This window comes from Myzus persicae, unplaced genomic scaffold, assembly GCF_001856785.1.
Source record: "Myzus persicae strain clone G006 unplaced genomic scaffold, MPER_G0061.0, whole genome shotgun sequence".
In the NCBI taxonomy this organism is placed as follows: domain Eukaryota; kingdom Metazoa; phylum Arthropoda; class Insecta; order Hemiptera; family Aphididae; genus Myzus; species Myzus persicae.
This window is the reverse complement of record NW_019102521.1, coordinates 279537-293087: the sequence shown is the minus strand read 5'-3', so window position 1 is coordinate 293087 and position 13551 is coordinate 279537. Positions and strand designations below refer to the sequence as shown.

The 13551-nt window shown below is 30.2% G+C and overlaps 1 protein-coding gene across 1 annotated transcript; it reads right to left on the bottom strand.

The window, feature by feature from the left end:
• Positions 1–684: 684 nt before the first annotated feature.
• On the bottom strand, positions 685–11912 carry LOC111032408 (NAD(P) transhydrogenase, mitochondrial-like). Its single transcript, XM_022312718.1, has 18 exons — positions 11597–11912; positions 11317–11541; positions 11026–11180; positions 7640–7780; positions 5390–5512; positions 5120–5307; positions 4856–5011; positions 4266–4785; positions 4058–4176; positions 3898–3986; positions 3615–3813; positions 3377–3543; positions 2947–3305; positions 2537–2688; positions 2260–2419; positions 1251–1355; positions 951–1162; positions 685–879 (listed from the first exon to the last, which is right to left on the bottom strand). The coding sequence occupies exons 2-18, from the start codon at positions 11478–11480 to the stop codon at positions 736–738; spliced, it is 3153 nt and encodes a 1050-aa protein (XP_022168410.1). The 5' UTR covers positions 11481–11541; positions 11597–11912; the 3' UTR covers positions 685–735.
• Positions 11913–13551: the final 1639 nt, after the last annotated feature.

Sequence of the window (13551 nt, the reverse complement as noted above, 5' to 3'; positions counted from 1 at the left end):
TTAACATTATAGTACAATATACATAAATGTAATCGTTACAAATATTAAAGAAAAAAAGTCATGGGGGGGATCTATCCCCCCCACCGTTTGACTGCCACTGCCACCTTGCACGACTCGTAAACATTTTTGTTTGATGAAATTATTTTCGTAGAATAGTCTGGTTGTTGCATAGATCCCTGGCATTACTTTTGCCAGTTAGGCTAGGTTAGGTTAGGACAAAAATGGTGTGTGCGGCTCGTGCGGGAAGGCCATTTCAGACTTGGGCGAACACGTCTCCCACGACTGAAATATCTCTTCTACTTCCCTCTCTTGCCACACAATATACTATTCTAGTAAGTATTGAAAAAATATTTTTTTTATTAGTACCTAATTCAAAACTAAAAACTCTGATGTGTATGAGAATAAACGTTGGATGTTGAACTTATAGTTTTCAAGGGATATCATTTACCTCTCCTTTTAAAAGACACAAAATATAAATAATGCAGGTACGTTTATAAAATGTAAAAATATACAATATAATTAAAATATAATTTATACAATAAAAAATGGTTACATCCTTACATAATTTTTCAAAAATAATTTAAATAATTACAAAATAAAATAAGTTATAGTAATCAACAAACTTCAATTAATTTTTTTAATAAATGGTACAAAAATCTCAATATAAAAAACATTGTTTAAGCATGAAAGTCAACAATATGATTACAATCATTATAAAAAAACTCACTCATTTAATTATTGACTATCTTTAATTTGAGCCAAAAGCTGTTCACATGTTGTTTTTGCATCTCCTAATAACATATTGGTATTTGGCTTGTAAAATATTGGATTTTCAACAGCTGCATATCCAAAACCCAAGGATCGCTTCATTACAATAACCTAAATAAGAAAAAAATTAGACTTGAGTACTTATTAAAAACTGGTACTTTTTTATTATCTCTAAATTTCACCTGATTTGCATTCCAAACTTTTAACACTGGCATTCCAGCTATCACAGAATTTGGATCATCTTCAGCACCAGAATTAACTATATCATTAGCACCAACCACTAACACTAAATCGGTTTTATTAAAATCATCATTGATTTCGTCCATTTCTAACATATCTTCATAGGGGATTCCAGCCTCTGCCAACAAAACATTTAACTGACCTGGCATGCGACCTATGATAAATACATTCAATAATAAGTACTTATTATTTTTTTTGAGGAGTAACAACAGTCTTCTGATTAAACTGAACAAACTAAATACCTGCTACTGGGTGAATGCCAAAACGAACAGTTTTTCCGCTTTTCTTTAAAATTGAAACCATTTCAGCCAGTGGATATTGTGCCTTAGCAACACACAACCCATAACCTGTGAAAAGTTTGATAAAAATGGATGAATAAAAAAGGAATTTCATTGAATAAATAAAAGGTTGACTTTCAATGTACATTGGTCATTAGTGGTTACTCGCTAGGAAGTATGGATGTTTACAATTTCATAAGGGTTTAAGGCTTGTAACATTGTAAACATGATTGTAGTTAGGTTTTATAAATTTACAAAAAAGGCTCGCAAAATTTTGAAGTAGGTGATAAAATTTAAAAATTTAAAATAATAATTCTTCACATTATAAAACCAAAAGATTCCTTATTTCCATTAATTGTATTAGATTGTATTGTGATAAACCATAATAGTCATGTTTAATTGTTAATTCTATAATAAATAATATTCTATTCTAATAAATTTTTATTTTTATTGCGTACACGCCAATAAGCGGCTATAAGTGCAACTCAGCCACCTTGGTAGGCAATGTGTGAAAATTCAATACTTAGGCATGCTTATACTTGATCTGCCTGATGAACCACTGCAGGCACTAAAAAAAAATACCAATTTCTACTAAATATATTTATATTTCTGCTATAACCAATAGCAACCATATATAAACAAATATTTCCTTCGTAAACCTTAAAACCCTGTTTGAGCAACTCCCCGGGACGGACCTATCGGGTCGAATTGTGAATCTAAACCATCCAGGGCGTCACCCAACCGCATAAAACAAAATTTCATTCAAATCGGTCCAGCCGTTTAGGAGGAGTTCAGTGACATATACATGTACAGTAGAATTATAAATATAAAGATATAACAAACAAAGTATATTATAATAATATTATCAAAGAATATTTCAACAAGACACTTAAGGGCTAGGTTGAAAAATATAAAAATAATAATACCTACTAGCTAAGAAATAAACATTGATCAAACATTTTTTTCATCTTACCTGGTGTGATAATAATATTTTTTGAATTGATCAATAGGTCAGCTACCTGGTCAACATTTGTTTCCGTGTGTGTTCCAGATATTGTTTCTTGTGTAGTAGAATTAACAGGTTTATTACCAAAGCCACCAAGTATAACACTAGTCAGTGAGCGATTCATTGCCTTAAAGTGATCAAAATTAAAAAATATTTTTATTTGAATAAGTCTTTAAATAGATAAACAGTAATTGTATGATTCGAGCTTCCAAATTACTTCTATTCAGAATAACTAATTTCTAACCTTACACATGATGTAAGACAAGATAGCACCAGAGGATCCAATCAGAGCCCCTACAATTGTCATTAAGTTATTATTTAACATAAATCCTTCAGCACACAATGCCCATCCTGAATAGCTATTTAACACTGTGATCACAACTGGCATATCAGCACCTAAAACATTTTTTATTCATAACATTTGTATTGAATTCAATTTATTTTCTTAACCTATTGTTATTATAATCCTTATTTCAATAAATTAATTCAAATATTCAATAGTTTATCTTATTTTATTTTGTTACAGCTTAATGTTCACAACTATCTTTTTATATTTAATTCATCTTTTAATTGTCGAGATATAATGCCATACTGGTGTTTTGGCCAATATCTTAATAATAAAAAAATACTTATAAGTATAAATAAAATAGTTACCTCCAATAGATGAGGTTAGTGATAGCCCTAAAGCTGCTGAAAAGGCAGTAGCAGACGATAATGATGCCAATCCTCCAAACATTGAAGGGTCATAGAAAAAGTATGCCATAGAAGCTAAGTTTCCAGCAAGAAGGCCCATATTTATTGCGTGTCTTCCCGGAAGCAATAGCGGTGTTGAGCCCAAAATGCCTTGTAGTTTTCCATAAGCGATTAATGACCCACTAAATGTGATGCCACCAATTGACGAACCTAAGAATAATGATGTCTTTATAACGTTTGCAGTTGGGTCAGTTGCAAATAATGGGAAATCGTGCATGAATGTCGCTAAACAAGTAAATACTGCGGCTAAACCAACAAGACTAAAAATAAAAATTATATTAACTTATGCACAGACCAAATTATTAAAATGTATTTTTTCCTAGTAGTATACCTATGGAATCCCGCAACAAGTTGAGGTAAATCAGTAATTTGTATTCGTTTTGCTACAATTGTACCAATTGCACCTCCAAGACCAGTACACACTATCATTTGAGTTAAAACTTCTGTGGATGGTGCAATATAACCAAGTGTTGAGGCAATTCCACCACTTACTCCAATCTGTAACGCATTTGAATGAAAAATTCATAAGTTGTATAATTGTTGAAATAATATGGTATAAAAATACTGACTATTCCTAAATTATTTCCAAAACGAGCTGTTTTTTGTGAACTCAAAGAAGCAATTGCACCAATACAACATAAAGATGATCCCAATGCTGCAAAATTATGTATTTCTGGTAAACCATTCATAATGCCCCATGTATAACCACCAAAGAATACAGAAGCCGGTATCAAATATAATGCATTGTATTCTGGTGGGTCACCTGGCCTAAATATAATGATGATAAAATTATTGTTCTTAAGTTTTAAAAAATAAAAACGTAGATTTTTACCAGCATAAAAATGAATTTACCTTTTGAACATTTGTAACATACGTTGAGTCACTACAAATCCACCAAATACATTAATAAACGATAAAAGTGCAGCTGATGCAGCTAATCCCTAAAAATAATAATAATTATTATTATTAATATTAATTAGTCTTACTAACAAATGTGTAGGATAGTTATTACCTGTACAGTGTCTGTAGGATAATATGATCCTCCCATTAATAACAAACCTCCAACTGCTGTTATTCCTGATATGGCATTAGTAACGGACATTAATGGTGAATGCAATGCAGGAGTTACATCTGAATAATATTAATAATACATTTTTTTTTTATATTTCATGATATTAAAACAATTTTAACAAAGCAGATAAAACAAATTTGACACTTACCCCAAACTGTATAATAACCAGCAATACTAGCTAAGGAAAATGTAGATGCCATAACAGAGAAATGCTGATTAGGTGATACAGCTCCAAATGCTAATAAACTACCAAGGCCTGTAGTCACTGCCAATGAATCTTTCAAATGTTTGCTGAGATGATCAACAGGCAAAATTTCAACTTGTTTTGAAATCACTTTACTCTCTTTTGGTACTTCAAGTTGTGGAGGTGGTGGTGGTGGCCATAATAACACCCCTGATTTCAAAATAATACTTCCCCTTATAACTTCATCTTCTAAATTTATCCAAAACTGTTTATCACTGCCTATTGTCAGTAAAAATTTTGATATGTTATTTGAATACAAAGAAGAACTTTGTGATGGAAGTTTAGATGGCAAGTCTGTTAATCCTATGTGCACAACGTCATTATAAGTGTAAATTTCACCAACACGAGTTGTTTCAATATTGCCGCCTGCTTCCGCAGCTAGGTCAACCACAACACTTCCAGGTTTCATGTTTTTAATGTGTTCCTATAAGTCATCTACATTTTAGAATATTTCACACCAATTTAAATATGGTAATATATTAAGTATAAAGTACTTTTAAAATCAACTTGGGTGCCTGTTTTCCTGGAATTAATGCAGTAGAAATAACAATGTCTACATCTTTTAGTTGCTTAGAAAACAACTCCATCTCTTCTTCAATAAATTCTTTGGACATTTCTTTACTATAACCCCCAGAAGTTGACCCTTCTTCCTAAAAAAAAATTTACTTGATTGAAAACAAAACCAAATGTACCAATCACACTTATTAGATATTATTGAGAGATATACATAAACTACATGGAACCACACAACTACATACCTTAATAGAAACAGTTAAAAATTGTGCTCCTAAAGATTCTACTTGTTCCTTGACAGCAGACCGTGTGTCAAATGCTCTGACAATGGCTCCCATACTCTTAGCTTGAGCAATAGCGGCTAAACCAGCTACCCCTCCACCAATCACAAATACTTTAGCTGGCGGCAACTTCCCAGCCGCAGTTATTTGTCCTAAAATAGAAATATATTTTATAAAACAACATGTTTATGTTCTATGAGATATTAACATTTATGAACATATATAAATTTAAACCGGCTAAAAATCTGGGGTAGTGATTTGCAGCTTCGATGACAGCTCTGTAACCAGCCACGTTTGACATAGAACTCAATACATCAAAAACTTGGGCCCTAGATATTCTAGGCATACAATCCATAGCTAGAAAGTAATAAATTAAAATTAACTTCATAAATTATATTGCATATCAATCATCATAAGTGTAAACTGTGGGAAGAGGTGGTCAACCTCTCTAAACATTAAACAGGAAAAATTCCGCTTTCGTATTTTATAATTAATTTGTAAATTATTACCGAAAACCCATTCTATATTTGTATGTTCTAGTAGTTTTTATTAAGAAAAGTTGGTGTAATATTTTAAACGATTCTTTATAGAAAAATAACTATGAGAATCACCTTTTATGTAAATTGTTAAGCAGATTACATTTTTTGAAAATATTAATGTAGGTATCTAAATAAAAATTCAAGGTCAGAGCTAAAAATTCAATTATTACATATTTAATTAACCTACCCAGTAGGTAGCTAGTGAGTTGAATTAATATGATTCATAACATTATTCTTAAATTATCAGTGATGATGGAAAAATATTTTATGTATACTTATGTAAAATTGGGCTGTTTTGAAAACGAATTACAACAAAATGACTAATATCATCTTTATTCTTTGTGATCCTATGTACTTTCATCTAAACTTGAACTTAAAAAAACTATAAAAAAGCTGTGTGTGTTTATTTCTAGATTTTTTGGTTACAGAATGAACTATTTACGTGGAACCTTGTTTTAAATTTTCAATCCTAAACTATAAAAGTTAAACATTAAATACATTTTTACATTTTTCAATTTGATATTTGAACTTTAAATGGTAATACAAAAAATAGTGCCTATGTATTTTCAATATTTTTCAACTGTTATTGAAACGATATATTAGGAGCCTTGTTTTAAATTTCCACACTTTTTGACCAAACAAATAAAACTTTATTGTCATTTATAAAAAAAAAAACTAAAAAAATTTTTAATTTTTAAAGTCCGTCAACAGCTTCCCTCAAAATATTATAAATTTTATCAAGTATATGAAATGATGAAATAAACATATGGTGTAAATTTAAAGTGTCTACAATTATTCATTTATGAATTAAAACAAAATAAGAAAATCGCTACATGAGGAATCAAGTGAATATCCAATATTGTAAGAATTTCAACTTCAAACGATCATAAAAATTTAATTTGACTTTCCGGTAGACATTTTATTTTGATAAAGGTAGACAAACTTACAATTAATCTTGTATTCAATTTTTAAATATTAAATATAAAAAGAAAATTTTTTATGAATTTCTAACTCAAAATAATTTGATTTACTCATAAAAAAATATTGTGGATTTACGCTCAATATTTTTTTTAATTTCCATTAACAACAACTTACAAGAAACCTTGTATTGCATTTTAAAGGTTTTTGATGAAGCAAAAATTTCATATCATGGCTATAATTTGTTTAACAGGAGTCAAAATATTTTGAAAATTGTATTTTGTATGGAAAATGCGAATATAAACATTCAGTGAAAATTGCATGTACTGACGGTAGTATTTTTTTAGAGATACACCAAAAAATAAAAAACAAATAAAAAATCTATTTTTTCAAAAACTGGTTTTGCGTAATAATCTTAGTTTTTCCTTAACTTTTTGTTTGTTTTTCTACCGCACTCAAATCTTATTTTTTTAAACTTTATTAGGAATTTTTTACTTTTGACCCATTTAAAATACCAACTTTCTATTTTCGATTTTTCTTTTCGATTTACTTTCCTACCACGTTCAATTTATCTTAGTGTTGTTATAAAATATTATTCAATTGTATTATTTTTAATCTACGAGTTTGAAAAAGCTCACTACCCCCTCAACGACCCCTTCAAATTTATAGTCCCCCCCCAGAGAGACCGAAATGCCACCAAGGGGGCGGTACCGCCCCCGTTGGGAACCACTGACCTAGACCATGATACAAACATACCCTAAACATTTCAAGTCACTCACTATCATAGGTAGGCCTTGATGAAGACAGAATGGATACACCATCGAATTATATTATTGAATTTTGTACAAATGTGTAATAATAGAACATTTAGCTTAGATATATGTTATACTATAGATTTAGTAAATTTTATTTTTGGTTTAACTGAAATTCCATATAAAGTTTGCACCCCCTCCCCCTCCCGTCTATAAAAAATTGCCCAAGTTACGCTTATGACAATCACAACAGCTAAATATAAGATACAATTTACCAAAAACATTCATTTTTTTTACTGCCAGTTGGTTGATTAAATCATGATTTTTTGCTGGATAAAAATATGATACTAACGTGGAACCGTTTTTAAACAGAGGCACCTCGTTCGGAATTGGATGTCTGACCTTAAGTATAACATCTGAAAATTTAAAAATATATGATGTTAAAAATCAACTTATTAAATAATCACGATATTTTAATGAACATTTTAAAGAGTATACTATGCAGTGTGTATACATTAATTTAATTATTGTTCTAAACTCATAATTATATATACAACTGTACGATATCTTAAAATTCACAATAAATTATCCAGTCTCTGCAATTCAATGTACTAGATCAATTATGTTAAATACATAGCTTGAGGCTCATTTTTTTATAGCCGTGGATACTAATATTAATGGACAATTAATAATTGTAAAAATAAATTTATTAAAAAAATTATACAATTTTCATTATGCGTTATTATTCATTATTTAAACTATGTTAGAGAAAGGTATAAGTCATTGTGTTATTTTTCTGTCTCATATGTTGATAAACTTTAACTAATTGAATAAGTATTGTATAATGTGTAGTATTGTAAGCAGAGGGGTTCCCATTAGTTTTTTTTGAGAGTATACACAGTTACCAATCCATCAAGTACCAAAATAATACCGTACAGACGTATAGTATCCATATGGCCATATATACTATATAGTATATATTCTATAATTTTGTAAAAATATCTCGAGGGTATATTAACTGTATACGGCGTGCGTAGTAGAATCAAAAAGTCCCTGGAATTGATTTATAGAAAAAAACTATTATCAAATATCTGATTATTTTAATTAAAAGTAGACATTATCAGCTATCTATATAGGTTTAATCATTAAAATTACATTATAGTCTTATATGAGCCGTAATCGTGTCCAAACGAAACTGAGTTTACGTAATTTTTCAAAATGTTTCCAGCTGCAGTTACAAAGTCGTTGGAGTAAGTGTGCCTGTGCTAAAGAACGATATTTGGAAGGAGATTAAGTATACTTTATTACAAATGTATTGTATGTATAAAAAAATTAAATAAAATTCCGGGAACTTTTTGATCCTATACTACGTATGTGTGCTGTGTAGTAGGTATACAATATAGGAACAACCCTGACTGCAAGAAACAAATAAAGTAAAAAAATTGTATAAAATGTTTTTTCGATAAATTGTTATAAATTATAATTATTCAATATATTTGACCCAGTTAATACTTTGAAGTTTGACATGCCTGTCGCCATAGAGGCATAGAAGATCACTACTATATTGCCCGTAATAATTCGATTTTTTTATGTAGATAGTAGATATAGGTATCAACATTTAATAACTCACATATGCAATTATTTATATATGTGCTGATAAGTGCTATAATTAATGGTAAAAATCCAACGTCAAACAAATTGTATAGATTAATAAAAAAAATATTTTAGAATATAATAGGTATTTATACGTATATTATTATGCATATATTGATACGTTTATACACAATTTACTGTAAAATTAAATTAAATTATAATTTTTATTGAAGGCTTTGAGCCTATAGCCTATTGCAATATTGCCCGCCAACTTTAATTCTAAAATGAATTGTTTGTGTAATTGTGTGATACAACAAGTTACCAGATATCAAAAATAATAAGATGATAATTAACAATAATAATACATATATACGATACGCAATAGATAAACACGAAATACGTCATTAAATTATATTGCGTAGGTACCTAATTATTATCTAAATAACAACATTAAATGCCATGTACTATAAAATGTATTGCTGAGTGTTGGTTATTTATATTATTGTCATTAATTCAAATTATTTGAAGCCATTTAATCTCCGTATTCGCTAATCACATACATAATAGAAAACAAAACACTTGAACCCAAACTTTTTAGAAATTTGAAAAAGTTTCTAGTTATTACGAGTTTATATAGTAAATTGAAATAACTTTTTTTTTCTTTTTTTTTTCGTTATAACCGATGACGCCGCGGGATCTGCTCTCGCATTGCTTCCGCGGCGCAAATTGAAATAACTAAAACTAGTATGACCGACAACAGATTAAAAGTTACTGTGTTATTATATAGGTTACTGGTTAGTATGGACTATAGAAAATAAATGGAAAACCTATATATAGTACCTACCGCAATATTTCAATTGTATCAAAATAAATTTTAATAAAAAAATAATAGAAATGATAATTTCTAAATTTATGGGCTTTTATTTTATAGGTTTACAATAATGTTTCAAAATATAAAATATACCTACATAGTTTTAAACAGATTATATAACCAAACGTTGAACCTTATATAGAGTATTAGAGTATAATATATTTGTATACATATACATTAAACAGCATAATAAATTATTATGCTGTCGCAAAATAACTTATGGAATTTTTTATAAAAAAACCTTTTAGATGAAAATAATAATTTATACATTAGTATTGCATAGTACTACATAGTTATTACTACTTCTTTAAAAAAAACTATTTATCCGATTTTTAATTACAAATTTCAACCAATGTTAATGATTTAAATAATAAATGACCTACCTATGTTTGTAACATAATATAATATATTAAATGATAATATATCAAACATTTTTAATTAAGGTCAGCGTATGAATGATAAATTATCTATAACTACTTAAAAATTATAGTAATTTTTAGTTATAATTTAGGTACCTATACTGTATATATACCTACTGATATTACTGGTTCTATTTCATATTGTATGTTATTAAATATATTATTTAATATGAAGATTGATAGCTACAATTGAGAGAGTAAGGCCCCCACATTTTATATTTAAGTTTATAATTAAGACAACCCCCTAGAAATTCCTGACATACGCACTTGAGGACCTAATTAGGCAAGTAGGGTATGTCTTATAGGGATCTGATTGGATCAAAGAAGGATCTCATAAAAATTTAAAAAATGTTGAATTGGGTATAGCGCTATTGCAAATGTGTGTAACAAGGTATTAATTAAAAATATCTCAAGGGTTCCCCTAAAGTTTTTAAAAGTATAACAATTTTACCTAACAATACTGTTTATTGACTACGTATTATATTGAAAATAATTTTACATTTTCGATAAAGCACTAATAACGAGTTTTATATTATGAACATAAAAATGACGAGTGTCTCAGTTTCAATATTTAAAAAAAATGTTGAAACCCCGACATTTTTTTCAGTTACAACCTTGAAATGTATACTGGTATGTTGTAACCAAACATCTAAGTAAAAACTACTTAAGTGTAACATAGGTAACATGTTACATGGTATACCCAAATTCTGAAATTATTTTTCAAAAAAACCCACAGTACCTATCTGAGGGACGTGATTTATTATTCTATATAGCTTACCCGAACCGAACGCGTTTTCTCTAGAAACGATCTCAGCTCCAGCGAGTTCATAATCTCGATCTCTGAACTTTGCCTCGGCACCCGCATCCCGTTCTACTCTTACGTTCCAGCCGAGTTTCGCCAAGAATTCCGCAGAACTCGGCACCAGGGCCACTCTGGAAATCAATCAAAAACATGAAAAAAATAAACATCGCGGTCGTTGAACCGTTGCGGGGTCCACGGGTTGACGACACTGAAATATTAGTGTGCACGTGCAGTATAAATGTAAATAATAAACGCATTATAGTTCACCTCTTCTCCCCGGACCAAGTCTCCTTCGGCACGCCCACTCCGAGTCGGCTGTAGGACACTCTCGGCTCCGCGGTCGTGGAACCGGACTCACGTGAGACAACAACGGCGGCGACGGTGGTGCGCGAACGTCGGCGTGACGCCGCACCAGCTACTAACCGTAACATACCGCGAATACACCGGATATGTATCCGATGTCGATAACAGTAAGTACCTACAGTCGGGACGCTACAGCGAAATAATATTAATATTGTAGCTGATAACAATATTATTAAATACCTACACAAGCTAGCGGCCCGAGTCAGCGGTCGACGAGTGGCAACGTTTTCTCCTCTTCTGTCGATTCGTTACTCCCGACGAAACCATACGAGTGTTGTTACGCGTGGATGCGATGCGCGCGCACGCTTGATATATAATAATATAATATCTATTATTATTTTATGATGTCCGAATAAAGAACGAATAAGACGGAAACGACGACGACGAAAGAATGCAATGTTATTATTTACGAAAATAAGTCGTGAACCCGTGATACGTCGTCGGACGCGACAAGCACCCACGCGAGTGCATACTGCATTTTTACACACGGCGGAAAATTAATAATATTATTATTATATTCCGTCAAGAGCGCCACGCGGTGCACCTCGAGCTCCTCCCATTCGTGATGTAATAACAATAATAAATATAAGCTCGCACGCATTCTCCATAATATAAGAGTGAATAAACTCGTCAAAATCAAAACCACATCGTATTCCAGCGGGGTAGATTTCTTGGACGGCCCGACGGCTATAAACTACGTATCGATGAGCGTCTACAATTTTTTTTCGCGAATGTTGTACTTCGACCGTTTAACAATTGCATGTACCTACAGTGCAAATCCAAACACTTACAATATTAGCGTATTCACAAGCTCTTAGGCCTCACCCCTCCTAAAATTGTTCACCAATTTCACTTAAATTTATTTTTTGCGAGCTAAAAGTTTATATAACTGATATATAAAAAATATAATACACACATTACTACACATGCCTCATCAAATACAATATATTCGAATGATTTCTCTTCAAATATTCACTCAATCCGGATTCTAGCATTACTTCACGAACTTGTAACTTAAATGACCATGTGAACTTAAATATAATCTCTTTACATAGCTATATAACAAATAATCTAATTTTCTCAAAGTTTTGGTATAGCAAATGCAAGTCTTATTGGGAAAATAAATCTTTTCGAGACAAAAGGAATTTCTGAACCTTCACTTGTAACAAGTGGTTCTTATATGGGGAATATAAATACAAAATCACCCTTCTTGTCGGTAAGTACTTAAAAATTTAAAATCTCACAATGTCAAACCTTTTATAATCCGGTCGATTTTAATCACTAGCTACTAAATAGAATATCGTAGCACGTTTCGTTTATCAACAATAATGCTAGGGTTATAAGTATTTGGTATTTCTCATATACAAATTCAAAAATACACATCTCCGTCACTCATCAGTCAGTGTTTTTTTTATATAATTTATAAAAATTCTAAAATTGGATTTTACACGTTCAACATAATTGACTGAATAATCCTCAATACAGCTCGCGTTACGAAATAAAAAGGAACCAATATTAAATGTTAATATTAGTTGACATTGTAATTATTTGACGAAACTATTTTTCCAAAACTCTTTTGAACAGTGCCTATAGAGAAATAATATACCTACTTAAAGTTGTTTACACGTTATAATGCGTTTGATGTTAAAATAATTAGCTCTATAGTCTGTATACTATGTATAATATTATAATTCAACACACTAACAAGTCTTTTCGATGGAATAATATTAAATTATTACAAGCATTAAACTATTATAATAATTTTTATAAGAGGATTTCACAATCTCTCAATAGGCTAATATTTTTTGTATTTTCATTTTTCTAAATCAATATCTTAATGGACTTAATGTTTTATAAATGAACAAATGTATCATAATATGCGCTTCAATAAAATTATTGATTCTTCCGTTATGAATCTCTGACACATAGATAGGTAAATTATATTAATCCTCATTTGTTATGCAAACAAAGATTATTGTTCAAGATTATAGTATACCTATTACAGTTCTACATAATATCTTAAGCATACATCATACATTTATATAACTTATAAATCATAATATATATTTTAATGTAGGTACCTACCTAATTAATTTGTATAAATTCTGAAAAATGAAACGAAGCAAGAGGACACTTGTC

Bases quoted from the DNA above. Each gene is read 5' to 3' on its own strand.
- LOC111032408 (XM_022312718.1), bottom strand. From the start codon at position 11,480: ATGTTACGGTTAGTAGCTGGTGCGGCGTCACGCCGACGTTCGCGCACC. The intron at 2,689-2,946 runs GTAACTATTTTA...AAAATGTTTTAG, and splicing joins ACTAACCTCATCTATTGGAG to GTGCTGATATGCCAGTTGTG. The intron at 2,420-2,536 runs GTTAGAAATTAG...GATCACTTTAAG, and splicing joins TGTCTTACATCATGTGTAAG to GCAATGAATCGCTCACTGAC.